Here is a 19450-nt window from a genome sequence, read left to right as displayed (position 1 = left end):
TAATTTAAAAATAAAATTTATAATTCACATTCAATGGTGAAAATACGTGTGTTCCACATATTTTTTAAAATTTTTGAATATAAATGATCAGCGATTGGATCGTAATATTGATAGTGACCTACATACTTTTATTAATTGTGTTTATTTTTTTCCCGCCAAACTATTCAATCTTTTATCGCATACCTATATTGTATTATAGGATTGTATTTATAAAAATAAAATTTATGTTTGACAAAATAACCAAGTTTTATATTTTAATCAGCAAAGCTAGAATTAAATACAAAATATTAATATTAAATTATAAATATTAATTACGAAATATATACTATAAAACATGCATTTTCGCATTCTCATAATCGAAGTATGCATTAATATTTATTTTATTTGATACATGCAATAATATGCATTTTATCCGAAATATGCAAAAACATGCAAAATAAAAACACCTTCATTTATTTCATCATGAAGTGATTCGTGGACATTACTGACAAAATTAATAATTAGATGACGTAAACAATAAAAAATATGCTGTTGCATATCAATCCTAGCCCTGTTTATAACTAATAGTTACATTTTAAAATAAAATATCCCCGCTGAAGAAATAATTAGTTACTGGAGTATGAAGTGTCTTTATTTATTAAGAATCAAAACATTTCTAACATTAAAACAGTTTTTAAATATTTAAAACAAATTTTGGTCAGTTTAAAACAAAATATGGATTTGTACTTTTTAATAACGTGTAGTGTTACATATTATCGTAAATACAATTGTGCAGCTTAAAAGATATTGCATTTTTTTGATACGAAAAAAAAATATTTTTTCAATAAAATAAATATAAGATGTTTTAAGCATTTTAAAGCTTACGTAGGTACCTCTCTAACTAAAATGCTTGGTCATTTAAATTAAAAGATTTATTTGAAAATGTTAAAAAAATAGAGTTTAAACATTTTAAATTGTTTCTTCGAATTGAAATTAGATAAAGTTATACATTTAAAATATATTTTTTAAATTTATTCCAATTATTTTCATAATACCTAATTTAAATAAGTTAATAACATTTTATGAGACAGGTACCTATAATAGATCTCAAAAAATAATATAAATTATGATTTATTATTATACACAAGAAAGTTTTCAGTTAAAAAAAATAAATTTTAATATCTTATAAATTAATATTCAACTCAAATCATGTTTAAATGTATAAATGTATTCATGATTAGCTTAAACAAGCTTTTGTAAAAATAATTGCAGTATATTTAATTATAGTTGTAGGATGTGTATTTATAAGTGAAATCATTAAATTCCTTACTGTCATTTTCTACCTTTGGAATTTTAAATGGCCGTAGCTTGAGAAAATTTTAATTTCATGACATTTAAATATTAGATTCCATGCAGTTGTAGGCTTAAGTTTAAATGATTTTTAAAATATATTGTAGACAATGTATAAAGCAATAAGCTATGTATGTATAAGATTAAACAATAATTCATATATTTGTGTTATCATGTTAAAATATTTTATTTACAATTTATAGTTTTTAATTTTTAACCTTGCAGTTGGATATTTTACAATTAACATTAATTATTAGTTGTACATTAAATTATAATGAATGTAATTATCAATAATTACGGATTGATAATTAACTTACACATGTTTGTTATTTTCTAACATATTTATGCACTGAAATTTGTTATAAATATTCCAAGAAAAATATTATATTATGTTACACTAGGTTTTCTATTTAAATAGTTTATAGCCTTTTATGCATTGTAATGAAATATAGTTCAAAGGTTTTAAGAAATTATTTTTTCATGTTTTCATGTGATACGAAGGTCCTTTTGTACTCTGACTGAGGTAAGGTTTATTTTTGTTTCAACATGTTACAAGTTTCTTCGAGGTTTATATTTTATCATTTATTTTCGGTAGGAAGGCTCTTTCAACAATGTTAAGTCATTTTTTTACTGTGTCGGTAGTTTTCCTAGAAAATTATTAAAAACTAAATATAATATAATGCATTTTTATGTTTCTTATTTTTGTTTTATAGTACTTTAATACAACATTTAATATTTCGATTGTCCAACCGATGTATACAAGGTAAATTGAATATGAAATAGCAGTAAAGCTATAGTGGTAGTCGCGTATTATTCATTTTAATTTAAGCTTGAAAATTATTATTTATATCTTAAAAACGTAGTACACAATTTTGTTCATTCAAAAATTTTTGAGATTTTGTTTATAGTCCTTGTTTAAATATATATAATCTTCTTTTTTTACATAAAAGATTTTTTGGAGTTAAATGTCTTATATAATGTAAAAAAAATAACCTTTTCGAAATGTATATGCAGAGACTGTATTGAAATATGTTAGTAAGTGTTAAGTATTTATCAATGTACGAAGTATGTTTTTATTTTCGAATCAATAGATATGTATTTTAATTTTTAACATAGCATTCAACATTAATAATTAAAAATTGAAATATAAATAAATTATAACATAAACTATCATAATATTATACCAAATAAACATTCGATTGGATTAATTTATTTATAGTTACCTAATTAAAATTATGTTTTACGAAGTTTTTAACATTTTAATTAAATATTTTATTTTTTGTTAAGCCATTTTAAAATTTCTAACCATAATTTATGTTGATTAAAAATGAAAATGACATAAATTAATGTTCTTAGATATTCAACGAAGGTCAATTGAAAATTACTAAAATTGAATCGTTTAATTATTAATGGGTTTTATAAAACGTCTCTATAAGTACAATTACTAGTAGACAGATTTATTGTAACAAATTCAAATAAAAATAAATTGCGTTGGTATTGGTATTTTGATTATTGCCATAAAATAAAATATCACTTATTTTTCAGTTATTGAATTTTACTTTTATGGTATTGATGACATTTTTATTTCAATTGTAAATAATCGTTTGACCTGAAATCTTTTTTCATTCTTTCCGGTAATATTTAACCTGATATTAAATTAAATTAAATATACATATAAGATAGAACACATGTATGCTCTGTTTTAAATGGTTTTTAGTGTTTTCTTTAGAAAATAACTCGAAATGAATATGGTTTTGGTCGATTAATCGTGATTGATTTTACGAGGCTATTTATTATACTATTAAGTATAGTTATTTATTTTTGTATTCGTTAAATATTCATATATGTTTTTAAAAATAAAAACACTAATTATTTAAAAATATTCAATGTAATATAATTATTTATGAGTTTCAAGATTATTATTTTAAGCTACGTTATTTTGGTAATCGGTGGTTGATTTTACATTTTGCATAATATTGTAAATGTTTTATAAAATTCATCGTTTCTTTGTTTAAATCTTAATATAATATATTTTGATATTGATTTTTAAATTACTGAATAAAATATATTTGAATTTAATTAGTATACGCAAGCTAGAAGAGTGGCTTGAATAAAAGATGAATAAATATTAAATAGTATTAATAGTTTAAACTTAATAACAATAGTTTAATCAATTTTGTTATCTCTATTTTTATTTAAAACTAATTTTTATTTAGAAACATTTTTTTTCTTCAAATCAATTCAATATTTTTTTTATTATTAATTTCAGATTTAAATTTTAAATAAAATAAAAATATTCTTTTTAAAAAAGTATAAATATTATTTTTGTCATAATTTTAAAGTGAATTTACACAAATATAATGCATTTTTTAATTATTTTATTTGTATGTGTGTTTATTAGGTACCTAAATTACACTGAATAAATAGTATTTTATATTATATTATTTTGAAATTATAAAACATTGTAGTCTAATCATTTTTAATAGATTTATTTAATTAATTTAGATAATATTACTAAAAAAACATGGATACATATAATGTTTAATACAAAGGTACATTTTTAATTTTTAATTTTTTCTACACTTAATTTTATTACATAGAATTTGCGTTAAACATGACAAGTTGGAAAAAACAGTAAATAAATTATTTAGATAATAATAAAAAAAAAACTCACTATGTATAAAGAAAAAAACTATATTTTCAACAATTAATTAGACTGTAAAAATAAAACCAATATAGTATTAGCTAAAAATAACTTCAGCGATTTTTTTGTTAAGGGGATTGGAAGCGGTGATTTTCTGTCTTTGTCTTATACACGTGAAACATAGGAATAATAGCTATATGCGCCTGATAAAAATTTAGGTACTTCTAGTTGTTCGATTTAAAATATGTAAAGATGATTAAATTGGTATACAAGTTTACTTTGCATTGGTCGAAGCATATTTTTAATATATTTAATAATACAAATTTACAAATTTATAAAATTTAAAATATTTATTCTCATCAAAATATTTATTTTAAATAATAAAACAATGGGAAAAGTGCTTCGACCGATGCAAAGTAAACTTTTATAGCAATTAAAACATCTTTACATATTTTAAATCAGACAACTAGAAGTATCTTAATTTTTGTCAGGTGTATAGCTATGTTCCATGGCTGTTAGACAAAGACAGAAAGTCACCGCTTCCAATCCTCTTAATGTAATAATATGTATTAATTTTATGAAAATTTGAAAAGTATTTTGTATTTAAAAATGTATATAATTTTAAATTTGAATGGCTGAAGGTTGACTTTTTAACATAAAGTTTCTCATAAGCTGTTCTTAATAAATCTAAAAATTCATAAATACGTATGCACTGTGCATATTTTTTTTTATAGACTTTTAAGTTAAAATTTTAAAATTGGATGTTTTAAAATAAAAAATGAGTTTAGTATTGTGCTGTAATTCAAAAATATTATACTAGGGACTATATACGTGACTACTTATTTCATTTATACGTATATTTATTACAAACAATGAAATTTTCAAAATATTTAGATTTATTTTAAGTTATTTATATCACAGATATATTTAAATATTTCTCGGTTTGTAGATGTTAACATATAAGCTATTAATCGCTATAGTTATGTATTATCTGACATAATATTATAATATTAATTATTATTTATTTAATATATGTGATTTGATTATGACCAAAATTAGTTCTTAACTTATATATAAATATATTATATTATAATAAAATATCCTTAGAGATATAGGCAAGTAGTTTCCGTTTAGAATAGTTTTTTGGATGAAATGATTTATAATTGAATTCAAATTTAAAATATCCATTACAGTAATCTACTGAATGACAACGAGATCCATTGTTATTTGTTATATAGAAAATCGACTTTCCTAATATTTTTGTTTATTAGGTTTTATATAATATGTTTTACGATTTTTTATGTAATGTCCACTGTTATGTTTAGATTAGCTGGCCAATTGGATTCGCCAATGGGTACCTGAGTTTTGAGACACCATATATTGTGGATATTGAATCGGGTTCATTTCATTTAAAATTCAAAATGGCTGTCGTATTTAATACAGCCATAATTGTAATTGTGCTGTGGTCTCCGTTTGTGGTGTGTTTCAATCATACAGGATGGCTTCGTCGAATGTCTCAGACGCCGTTTCCGGAAGTGCGTATGCGTCATATGCGGCATTCCGGACTTTCTACGGAACAATTTGTATGGCCTATGAAAAAAGAGGCCGTGGTCGAGGGCGATTTGCTCCTCGGTGGATTGATGATGGTCCATTCTCGCGAGGATACCCAGTTCACTTGCGGTCCGATTATGGCTCAAGGTGGTATACAGACCGTAGAGACGATGCTCTATACCTTGGATCAAATCAATAAACAGTGGACCAAGTTTAAAATCGGAGCCCTCATATTGGACGACTGTGATAAGGATACGTATGGATTGGAAATGGCTATAGACTTCATAAAAGGTCAGTTATGAACGTATCATTATAATGTCGATCTCATAATAGATTATTTTGTTCGTATAATAATAATTGTAAGTGTTATGTTTCTGTTGTAGTCTAAAGCGAGAGATATTAGTTGTGTATCTTTTATCGACTTTTTACAGCTATTAGTGGCTTAGAGTAGTAATATGAATTTAAACTTATTGAAAATACTCCATATAGAGTAAGGTTTTTTTATTGTCCATTGCAGACATGGGTACAGTAAATATTTTTTTTAAATTGAGTGTCTTCTCAAATCACTAAAGTATTATGACTATTCGGGACGTGCGATAAATTATTACACTGGTCAAATTAACGATTATGCATCATTCACAAAATAAATATTTAATTTTAAATTAACAAAGGATTGATAAACTTTATTTTATTATTATCGAGGTATAGACTTAAATGTTTTATAATAGAATAATGTACATAATATATGTAATTATATTTGTATATATTATGTTTTATTTTAAATTATAATATCGTTGAGGCGCCCCCTTATTGCAGGTGGGTGGGTGTAGGTTTTGGTGGTATATCTTTAATGCAAACACTGTGACTACTCTGCATTTACGGCCGCTTCAATTACGTTTTAAAACTATGGTTTATTTTGAGAAATAGATCCTATAATACGAAAGCTAATGAACGAATAGGACATTTATAGTAACTACAATATATGGATTTTTGTATCGTAAATTTGTAGAGATGTTTTGTTAACCAAATATAGTTATTAATACTCGATAAATATTTAAAGTTATAATTATTTAAATATTTTATTTAATTTATTAATGCATTCCATTATAAAATATAAATTATTTTGTTGTATTTTATATGAAAAATAATATTTAATATAAAGCATTGTTCAAAGATGCAATGAGACCCATTAGTTTCAAAATTATTAATAATTAAATATAACTGTTTTTAATAATCAATTTATGTATTTAAATACCTATACTAAAATTAAATATTTAAAAACAAAATATTTTCACGAAATTTGTTAAAAATATAATTAATTATTTATTTTAGCATAAACATACTTATTTTATGGGCTTTTCAGAAGACTTAGAAATATGTAGATTATTTTTGTATCTAAATGCTAGTTGCTATCTAGTTGACTTTTGTTTTATCTCATTATAAATGAAAGGTGATAGATCTAATTTATGGGTAAACTAGGTTCAAATAAATTATTATATTATGGTCTTTATCGTTAACTCTTATTGATGTTCATTATTCTTAGAAGTAATACAAAACTACAAAAGTGTAAGAAAGTTGAAATGTTTTCTTATTCTATTTAATGATTTTATCAAAGTTAATATTTAAAAAAAATTCATGATTCTTATGTTCCTACTTGATATTTATTATATTAAATTAAATTAATCAATTATACTTTTTCTTGCAGAACAAGTTCTAATAATTATTATTCTTTTATGCATACATCATAATATTATCTGTTATTATTATGGTACGAGTAGGTACTTGTAAAAAAAATATTTATAAAATAAAATTTATTGAATTTGATTTAAGTTTATATTAATAAAATACAATGCTTGATACGTAATTTAATCAAATGGTTATCATTAAATATAAAAAATGGAAAAGTTGTTATTGATTTGCTGTACATTAAGTGTCAAGTGTGTCACTTTAATGGTCCCGTTAAATTTTAATTTAATGATATATTGTTGTATTTGAAAAAAAGATTCTGAGCAGAAACGATCTGCCAAACTAGGATATTTCATACTATATTTATTTCATTGATCATACAGTTCAAAAATTGTTCATGTGTATTAAATGATAATAATATAATTATTCAAAAAAAGTCCATACACCTAAAAAAATAAAAAAAAAAAACTTGTAGCTACTAACTATATTTCGTATTTTATTTTTGCAGTCAAATATTTATTTTTAGTTGTGGTTAGAAAAAGTAAATTTTCTCCCCTTGTTCATACTTTCAAAACAGTTATATTTAATCGAGTTACTAAGTAAAGAAAATACGAGTATTTAAAATAGATATATTGCTTGTTATTTTAAACTTGATTAAGTACGAAATACAATGTTGACATATATTTATTAGGATTAATGTTTTTTATAGTTATAGTATGAATGGGATTATTAAATTTTTTAGAATTGTCAAAATAAAATATTGTGATCTTAAGGTAGGAATAATTAATTTTAACTACATAATCATCAAGATTAAATTGTGTCCCATTAAATTGACCACAGTTTATTATTATTATTATCTTTAACTATCAGTAATGTTCGATAAAATAATAACTTAATCTATTCTTTATTAATATCAGAGTAAATAATAAAAGGCAAAATAATTAGTTAATTTTTTTTTGTACTTAATAAATATAATTAGGTCTATCTACCTATATTTGAAGCTAATGATCAAAAATAACTTTTGCTATCTATTTATACGATAAGAAAGAAGTAATTTATGATCTTAAAGAAGTAATTCTTTAACAGTGAAATATAATTTTATATTTTTACATTTTTAAGTTTTAATTTATTTTGTACACTTCTATCGTCATTACATTCAAAATAAATATATGTATAGAAATATTTTTTAGTTAAGATTGAATGATAGTCAAGACATGTTAAATAAATTAAAACATAGTTTTCTATAGTAAATTATTTTTTATTACACAGATAATTTGATTTATATAATATGATATATAATTATATCATTAACGAGTACTAGTATTCTAGATTTAGTTAGATAATAATTGCGTTAGTGATTTTGATTTAAAATTCACACATAATAAAATACCCATAGCAGTTTAATATTATTACATATTTTATTAAATATCGATGCTCCTAGAATTTATTCAAAAAAATGGTACGGAATTTTGAAATGTTTGTTATGCTCGGTATAATTTTATTTAATTACAGCCATTTTCAGAGATTCCTGTAAATTAACTAAATGAGCTGTGGTAAAAAAAGAATTAAGCGTGAGTAGTGTATTATACAATATTTAGCGCCATCGATTTACATTTTTTTTTATTTATGTACCAATTTTTCTGTAAGGGGAGTATATATAGCATTATTTATAGAATATAAATATATATATATATAATACTGAAGAAAAAATTAAATAAATTTTGAAAAATCAATAAGTAAGGGAGCTAAAAAAAATGTTGTTAGTAGATTCTTAAAATGTTTATTCCTACGCATTTTGTTTTTTCTAATTACCAGATGTTTACAACAAAACATTAATGACACCACATTTATGTAATCGAAATTCTAATCTAAATTATAAGTTTCAAAAAACGTCATAAGCAATTTTTTAGTACCACAGTTGTTGGTGGTGCTGAAAATGTAAAACATAGCGTTACAGATAATTTTAAGGTTAAATGTTTTTTCATTCATTTTTTTTTATTTTATACTTAGGTTTGAATAAAAAAAAAAAATAGAAATAAAATAAAATAGAACTTTGAATATCATGGAAATAATAGTATCACTAAAATGGGGATGCAATAAAATTAAATGTTATATTAAACTATACATTTTATATATTGACCAAATATTAATCACACATTACCATTAATTTGAATTTAAAGCAGTGATATTTAACGATATGAAATTCTATAATCTATTATTGAATATAACTATTCTAGGTGTATGGTATATTATGACAAATTTTTAGTTAATTTTACTTAGATATAATAATAATAATAATAATAAAAATAAAACATTGTAGTATCAATACGTATCTACATTTTAAAACATCAAATTTTTAGTATTTTACCAGGAATTTTGAATATGGGTGAGGGGTAGGCTTTAGCGTCGGGGGATCAGGGTGTGCGGTTGTACCTCTTACTTTTAAAATAGTTCCAATTGGCCTGCACTCTGATGAAATAATGCACGATTATTAATATGATTTAAATTAAATTGTATTTTAAATATTTTGATTTTTATATTGACATATATTAATATCGCTATACTGTTAATCATATTTACAACTTTAAGTTACACTGGTTATACATAAATATTCTGCTATAAATTTGTATTGTATTTTAGTTTTTAAATTGATTTTTAATATTTATGTTAATGCATTGATTCGGTCCATAATGTATGGAAATAATTGGAAACAGAATAAAATAATTTACCCACATTTGCGTAATAAATCTATTTTTATATGCCCTGGTGAAATTTCAAAATGGCCCGTTTGATACTCCGCACATCCGAAAAAAAAACCCGAAATTACGCCCCTGTTTAGCCTACCCGATCCATCATATTATTAGAGCCATGCGTTTACTGTTATAAGATTTCATCCAACTATTTACTAATAAAGTGCATAAGAGTAAATATGATAACACGGCGCCTTGAATAGGCAATTTAATAGCACAGCTGCCATCGCATTTTCCACCATAATATGAAGATTGCGCATTTACCCATTATTAAACACATACACAGTTTCACACCTGCTTAAAATATTTACGAGCCTATTTACTTTGTTCTAATATACATCAGTATTGACTCATAAGTTAATAACAGCTAGTAATATAATATGAATTAAATTATAATTATTATAATTTAATATATATGATATTTTTTGTCCTGTATAATTTATAGAAAAGTTAATTACTAATATAAATTTATAAATACATCAAAAATATTTTGAAAAATCAAGACTTGTAAGTAAACTCAGCATCCATTAATATCATGAGCAGTATGGCAGAGTTCCTTGATTTTTTAATTTAATTTGTAACTGTTACCAATAATTTAATAAATACATGGACCCTGGTTAATATTTGAATGGATTGTATGTTATGTAGGCTATTTCGTTTGGTGAGTATTTAAAAACAATAGTATTTTATTTAAAATGTATAGTTTGTTTTCATTTGATTGAGGGACGGAATTTAATTAATTTCTTTGATTTTATTTCATAATTGGTTTTTAGTATGATTTTAATAATATTGAAGTATTAAAAGTTTGAATACATGACCATCAAATATTTTAAGAAATATATATCAATTATAAAATACTAAGATTTCTTTTAAATGTATGATGTACGTATGATGTACGAAAATGTATTTCGCCAATACTAAAAGTGAAGAGTTTTGTTAGATATTTGTTCATCATAACTAGGTTTTCGATTATGAATTATTACGTATTGTTTATAGAATCCTAACACGGATGAATACGAGTATGATAAAAATTATAGTGGTACATATTGGTAGTAAAATCAATGAAGTCAATTTTATTTGAAAACTATATTTAACGTCTTACTTAGACGTCATAAATAAATGTATAAATATTGATAATTGAAATTGATAATAATTCTCATTTGTTATTTACCAAAATCTTTCGGCATTCCTTAGATAATGTTATCTTATGAATAAGTATTAAATAATAATTTTATTCTATTTCTAATGAACTTAAACAATTATTTACGGTCATTGAGATTTGAGAAATATAATAATGTCGACTATAATATACGGTTTGATAAATTACAATTCAATAATATTGTTTTGCTATCGTATCATATTAGCAATTTCAATTTTTTTTTTTTTACTTAAATGAACGCAACAGATATTACGTACTGGTATTGAGTATAAATGTGTATGCGGTCACTGCAGATTGTACGATCGTTTATCAAAATGCCAACCACCGCCCCATTGTGTATCAGACTTAGTGTATTTGAATTGTTTGTGTCTGGCGAATGTTCACAAACACTCAACCACGGCAATAAGCTACGATTTATCTAGCAATTCAAACTTCCATCATAAGCCATGTATTTTATGATAAATACGTATATATCTATAAATGTAACGATTATTTTACTTTTAGTTTTGGCAGAATTTATGATAGAATATTAAATAATCAAAGAAATTATTAAAATTATCTTATAATGCCACTAATACAATTTTATCTTTCGTTAATAGATGTAACTTAGTTTTGAAAATTAATCAAATTTAATTATGCGATAAAAACATTTTCAATAAACAAATTATTTATTCTGGTTTTAATAATACACATAACGTTCTATGTAGTTTGTGTTTTACGCAAATTTTATATAATTTTCAGATATACTAATTTATGTAGATATTATAAAATATGAAGCAAAGTTTTTAGTTATAAGGGACGTAAAAAAAGGTATTCAAATATATATATATAATTAACCTCATGTTTCATATTTGGGTGGGTTAGAACTAATAAAAAATATAACATTAGCATGGAAAATACTTACTATTATCAACCATTTTAAATTTCAGCTGTTTTTATTATATAGCAAAAAAATGGTTCCTAGATTTCATTTGAAAATTTATGGGTAGATAATCAAATGTCACATAGATTTGTTACTCTTTCGTTTGTGCAACACTTGTAGTGTGCATGTGTTATTATTATGTATATTTAATATTTATTAACTTTAATTTTATATATTTGACTTGTTTGTCGTAAATTTCCACTACGATTAATAATAAGGTGGTAATAAATTATATTTATGTGGACATGACAAAACTATGATATATTATGGTAAATAATAGTGAAGTTTTAAAATTCCTTAGTGAACCAAGTATCAACCTTCTATCCCTATTTATAAAAATAACATTGTGGAGTTTATTAACTTTATAGTGATAGGTATGTAAATAATTTTATTTATGATATTTATTGCTTTTTGTAAAAACTTTAAAAATTATTATATAATGGTTATATTATATTAGTATAAATATTATTAATTATTAATTCAAAATTGTAATAGTACTTAATGTGCTGAAATATTTTAAATACATATTATTAATTGAAAAACAATCATGAATTCAAAATAAAAGTATAGTAGATAAATAATAGATATTATTTTAAATTTAATGATTATATATCATATGGTTTTTGAAGTTAATTGTTATCATAGTCAGTAGTTTTCGAATTAATATGGAAAATTTGTGATTGAGCATTCCCTGTCAAATATATAATATCGGGTAGATAGTATTAAATTTTACATATTAATGGATATTGAAATGCGTGGGAAGAGGTTGTATTGTGGTTTAATTAAATTTGTAAATGACGAAATATCGGACACTGTACAAAAAATTACATTAGAGAAGACTTTTTCATAATAAATACTGGTTTGAGACTTAAGAAAACTTAAGACTTCGTCGAGAGAAACATATTCTTTAATAATAATTATATTTAAAATGCATATTAATTTAGTGATATAGTATTCCTCGCTGTATAGAATAAACGCATTTCAACTGATATAAACAACGAAATAATTAAAAAAGTAAAAGATATTTGTATGCATACAATATGAGTTTATATTTTATAGTTAAATTAATTTAGTATAATTTAGTATTGTAAATAAGTATGACACATATTAAATATATCGTACATGTCAATAGAATATCACGGTTAAATTATAAGACCCTTATGGTTATATAATGAGTATGAAAAGGGTGTAATCAGAAAAAGGTTACATTATATTATTATTTCCCATAATATTATTACCTACCTACTCACTATAAGTAGGTCAGCGGCTGGCGCATAAATAATTTATAATAGTATTGTTATATTATATTTACCTTCATTTCTCACCACCACAACATTTATAACAAAATGATAAATCTAATCATATCAAGTTTTAATTTAAATCAAATGTTTTATACTTCAAGAACAATCCTGCACTCGTAGAAAAAAATATTCCAAGTAATTAAAAATGCACTAGAATGAGGTTTAATTGTGTTTGGTTTAAGCGCAAGAGTAATGAAATAATGAGAATCACAATGTTCATTGATTACCATGTATTAAATTTTAAATATGACTATGTTCGTAAGAAACATATATCTTTTATTCTTAATAATATAGAAAAATAATATACAGTTAAACGATTACTTTAAAAAAATGTAATCTTTCTTTTATTATTATATTAAATTACATTAATACACGAGTATCGGATTTATACTATTTTATTTAATGTTCATTTTTTTAAAACCAATTTACAAAAAAAAAAAAAAAAATAACATTATCATAGTCGGTTTTGGTCTATATAATAATAGAAAAATATGATCAATGAAATTATGAATAATGGCATAAGTATAGTGGTTCCAAGAATTTTTTAATTTAGAATTAGCCATTTAGTCAAAATAAAAAATATGAAAATTATTTTTTGTTGTTGTATTATTCGCATGACCACTGCTATAAAATCAATAATCCTTCTTCAATTATATGACATACCTATAATATTATACATGTGTACTATACCGTATGGAAAATAAGATATAAAATCTACAGGAAGTCTATAGTGTTTATATTTATTTCTTAGTACTGCAAATAACTGTAGTAGACTTTTTGTAGTAAATACGAACATAGTAAATATTGTATACAACATAATAAAATATAGAATGCAGACAATGTGCAGTATATACATAAATTCTTTCCCCGATAAAAATATCTCAATTATATTTTATCGAATGATTATATATTTCAGATATCGATTTTAGAATCATTTTTGAGGTTCATATTGATAGGCAAATAATTGTCAAATTCTCGAGTAGCGAGTACGTAAAATATCAAAAAAAAACCATCAATTTTTTTTCATTTTAATATTAACCTAATTGGTATAATGTTATAATTTAGTTCATTCTATCGAGTCTATTTTATTTCCCACGAGAAATCATTTTTGATGTGTGAAATCACAAATATAGTTATTTATTATTATTGATTTGTTTGAAAATGTAATTGCTTAAAAATATAAACATTGGTCATCGAGATGTATGAGAAATTGGGTATCATTTAATTTAACTGTCAATTGCGTGGCGACAGAGTTTTACATGCTACAAAATAAGTAAAGATAAACCTCTTGACTTTATTAGATAATGCAAATTGTAATGTAGAAATGTATAAATATTATATATACAAATGAAAAATGTCGAAAACCTAATAGTATTGTAACAGTATTTGTTGTAATTTAGTAATAACATAGATAGAACTTAAATGGTCATTATCATATTTTATCTATTTATTTCACAAAGTATACATATTTATTTATTTATCAACGGTAAATATCTTTATGGAGGATTTAATGAAATATTACAAATCATATGGATTACAAAGTAAAAATAAGATATTAGGTATAAGTAAACAAGGAAAAACACCAATAAAAAAAAACAAGTAACAAATATAAATAAATATAATTATTTAGGTCATACCTTATGATAATATTATGTAACTAGCTATCTTTATACACATCGTTAACCATTAAAACGACGCCTCTTATGTGATTCAACGTTGTTAAGTTCGTTTTTTAATACTCGTCATTTGCAAATGGTACTTATTAAAACTTATTTCATCATTAACTGACATTGTAGATATTGCAGTCAGCCCCCCGACCTATTGCATCGCATCACCTTTCCATGCAATTACTTTGTTTTTGTTTAGTGTTCTTTCTGATTTTTTCCTTTTTTCTCAGCTCCTAAGGGTTGTGGCGTGATTTTAAATAGCCTATAACATTCCTGAAGAATTTGACTATCAAATGTAAGAATATTTTTACAAATCAAGCTGGTAGTTTCAGAGATTAGCGCGTTCAAACAAACAAACAAAAAAACTCTCCGGCATAATTATTTTACTATTGATTATATAATAATGATGGTATGCGTCGGATATTAATTTTTTATTGATTTATTGTAAGATGGAAGAAATTTATTTCTCTTGATAATGTATTCACTTAATTTGAAATTCGGTTTACAACTTTTATTCTATAAAAAGTTAATAAAGAAATGTGTATAATCTATGAATTAAGGGATACATCAAACTTTATTTTCTTAATTTTGGTTGTTTCTCCTCTAACAGTAAAATCGTATTATATTTAAGTATGGAACAAAGTGCTATGACCATAAGTTAGAAAATATCGAAAAAAAAAATACTAAAGAAAGTTGCTCTACTATATATCATAGGTTTCGAGTGCACCTCGAGTAAGCTACAGTAGTATGTATATATATGTCGGATTTGAAATATATGTTTAAAAAAAAACAATTTTAAGTGTATACTTTAAGTGTAAATTTTAAGGGTGTCAGTTTATAATTTATTTTCTATGACTTACTATTACTTATAAGCAGGGCTCAAAAGTTCTAGTAAATGCATATTTTTCTTTTAGGAAGTCATAGAAAATTGAAATTGAAATTAAGACACACATTTGTTTCGCATTTTCTTGAAGTTGTATGAGAAATTTTGTTTTCTTAATTTATGCATATTTACGGTTTCTAGTTTTGTTTTTATAATTTAGAGTTTAAGGTGATAATTATAGACACATTTTTATATAATAAAAGAAAAAAAAAACAATAAACTCCAATAAAGTATACAAATATACGAACGAAAAGAAGAATGTATAACTATGTATTTTCATTTTCAAATAGTAGACACGTTATCGATTGTTATCGTTGTTAACATAAGATAATTTATTTTATTCATTTCCAATAATTTGGTTATTTTTAAAATATTGTCAGACGCATTGTATTGTAATCATCAGATTCATCGTATTTATGTTCCAGAGCCAGGCCAAATATCCATAGTTCTTTAATACTTACTACCATGTTCTATAAAAAACAAAAAATTAGGTCGACAATTTTATTTTACATATTTACTAATTTTGGCGTTTGACAGTGCACATTAAAGCGATAAAAATATATTTTTACTTTATTATTTTAATTTCTGAACACTGGCGTTAGTAAATTTTTAAGATATATTATTAATATTAGATTAAACTAATTTTTGCAGTAAATATAGTTAATATACGGAATATACTATTACTATTATTATAAAATAATTATTTTAATATCTTATCATATATTGTTGCTATTAACATAATACATATAAGCATACTGATGTACGGTATAAATAATATTGCGGTAAAATAGTTTAAAATTATTTCAAATATAAATTTTTTTTTTAATTTCATAGTACATAGAAAAATGATAATTCAAATGTTAGTAGATATTCAAAAATTAAATGTTTTTTAGTGCGTACATAAAAATCGAATTTTGTATTTTGTACTAAATAAGTATCAGCGTAAATATGTCTAATAGAATCACCTTTTATATTTTTATGTTTGCAATTACGTATATAAAAGTTACATTTATTTTATACTGAAGTATAATTTCAAACTTTTAACGGGAACACATATAATATTGTAATATAATTATTATGGTTTATGTTATAGGTGATTACTAATATTTTCATAGGAGGTCACAAATCTTTTTGTAGAAGTTTAAATATCTAATGTTTTGGAAAGGTTATATTTTATTTGTAGGAGTTACCATTCTCCATCTCCATTTTCATTTGGGCGTTACGTTTATGTAATGTTGGCCGTGCAGAACAATGAGTTTTATTTTGTTTTCAACTTTAAGATTACATTTTAGACCACTGTCTAAGATGAAATGCGGAAACTGGCTCTACGAGTAAGACCGTGAATCTAAAATAAATTATGAGCAGTGATATTTAAATTGCTTACAAATTGCAATAGTTTCTATAACATTATAGTCAGTATAGTGTTATTTTGACATACGATTATATACCTCATGTTATATTCGTCACGTTCGTCCTTAGCTACTGTATATTGCCCTTGTTATAAAATCTAAACTAATAATAATGTATGTGAAAACGGTTATTTCGAAGACGACAAAGACTGCGGATTCATGTAGAATATGTTGAGCATTATTTTTTATTAATATCAGAGCGTATAAATCATGGCTTCAATGCATCGTTGTTGTTTTATTATTTTTCGGCATAATATTATATCACAATAATTAGGATATTTACTGTGTTTAATAATATTCTATCGTTTTGTTGTCAATTTTTATTTCAAACAATCATTTTTTATTATGAAACTGGTATTTATCACGTAGAATTAACACCGGGTGTTACTCGTTATGTTAATAGAACCTAAGACGTTGGCATATTTGAAGATTGCGTTTTTCGTCTTGCTTGCATATTTAAAAACTATTTAATTGGATAGGAATTTAAACTAATCCAATTAAAGCAAGTAGTTTAACCTAGGTTAGTTTGATATCATTTAAAATTAATTTGGGAATATTTTTTTTATATCAAACTGAATACTTCAAGAAACAATTTTATGCACATAAATATAATACATGAGATGATTCCGCAACTACTTTTTGTTTGAATATGCAATTTTAGTTTTTATCATTACTTAGAATCTAGTTGCTAAATTTATAGTCTTTAATGAGATTTCTTGCGAGTGTTACCAATAATGTATGAGACTTAGCAAGTTTTGCACATTGTGCAGACGGATATAATAATAATTTTTTCTGCTATCATATTTACGATTTTTTTTCATTCAAATTTTTGTATTATAACTATTATATCAAATTACGGCGTGTTAGATTGGGTTAGGTTAGTAGTTAATCGTTGTTCCTTTTGGTTTTTTTTTCATGGTATAACCGATAAAACATCGTTATTTTTACAATATACTCCTCAATATTATGATTGGAAACTGTTACGTTCAAACTGTATTGTCATCCAAAGTAGACCTTAGGAATACTAAATTATATAATACAAAGTAATTTTTTCTTCGATTCTGAGTATAGAATTGTAAGGAAAATAATAATGTGAGCTAAACTGTTTATTTGGAAAAGAATGAGCCAAAAGGCGAATGCAAGATTGTTTGTTTCCTAGAAGATTAGAATAGATATAATATGAACTATACAGCTTTCTAGAGACCGATTATAAATTACTAAAGTAATGTACAACCATTAAGTACCAATTGAGTTTTAAATTTGAGGGTTTACAATTTTTTTTAAGCAAACTCTTGGGGGAGGCCAAACTTGTACACTATTTTGTTTCAATCGTTTAAAAAACATACTTTTAACAGGTAATTTATATTATATGTATTTATTATATAACAATGAACGTTTAATATAAATAAAATAGTTATCAAGTCTCTAGCTAAAATATGTACTTACTAATTATATCATTTATTTTCTATCTAGTTGCTATTTCATACAGAATACCTCGTTGTTGCTATTATTTAAATTTTCAGAATATCGTCGATTTTCATATGTCGCTAAAAGGTGTGTATATTTTGTAGGAACATTAATAATACAAATTATTTTAGTTATAATTATTACATTATACATCTTTAAATACAAATAAATTCATAGTCCTAGTAATAATAAAAATATACGTCATATTCATAATATCGATGTAAATGTTAAAAAAAAATATAATAATTACAATTCTATTAAAAAATTAAAAACAAGTAAAAATATAAAATAGTTTTGAAATGCTCTGATTTTTTTTTTGTAGGAGTTATAGCCCTCCAATTTTGCTTGTATGTAGAACTCTTAGTATTTTTATCATTTCTTTCCTATTGCATGTAAACGAATATTGTAGTTTTCAGAGCAATAGTAAGCTTATATATATTTCATGTGCTTGTGTATAAATAGCCTTTTTTGTTTTTCATTGTTGAGAATTGTTTAACCATGGTTTCAAGACGTAAGAAAACAGATCATGTTGTAAAATACGATATACTTATTTACATTAATTGTTGCGTGGCGCTGGGCAGTGTGCATACGGTGGCGCGTGCAGTAGTTCTGAATTTTGACGTCAACGACATAACACTGTTAAAAAGTGTGCGCAATGTAACGGCCAAAATAATATTATTAA

The 19450-nt window shown here is 23.7% G+C and overlaps 1 protein-coding gene across 2 annotated transcripts in view; it reads left to right on the top strand.

Annotated features, from left to right (window-relative positions):
• Nucleotides 1–5323: 5323 nt before the first annotated feature.
• Nucleotides 5324–19450, top strand: part of LOC113555584 (metabotropic glutamate receptor 2) — a 168209-nt gene continuing 154082 nt past the window's right edge. For both annotated transcript variants that reach the window (XR_003405405.1, XM_026960030.1), the window contains exon 1: nucleotides 5324–5815. Coding sequence is in view for 1 of the 2 variants with exons in the window: in XM_026960030.1 (XP_026815831.1) it covers nucleotides 5395–5815 (421 nt within the window). In the remaining variant the exon portion in view is untranslated. The remainder of the gene's footprint in view (nucleotides 5816–19450) is intronic.

This window comes from Rhopalosiphum maidis, chromosome 1, assembly GCF_003676215.2.
Source record: "Rhopalosiphum maidis isolate BTI-1 chromosome 1, ASM367621v3, whole genome shotgun sequence".
NCBI lineage: Eukaryota > Metazoa > Arthropoda > Insecta > Hemiptera > Aphididae > Rhopalosiphum > Rhopalosiphum maidis.
The sequence above is the reverse complement of the archived record's forward strand: the minus strand, read 5'-3'. Positions and strand labels throughout refer to the sequence as shown.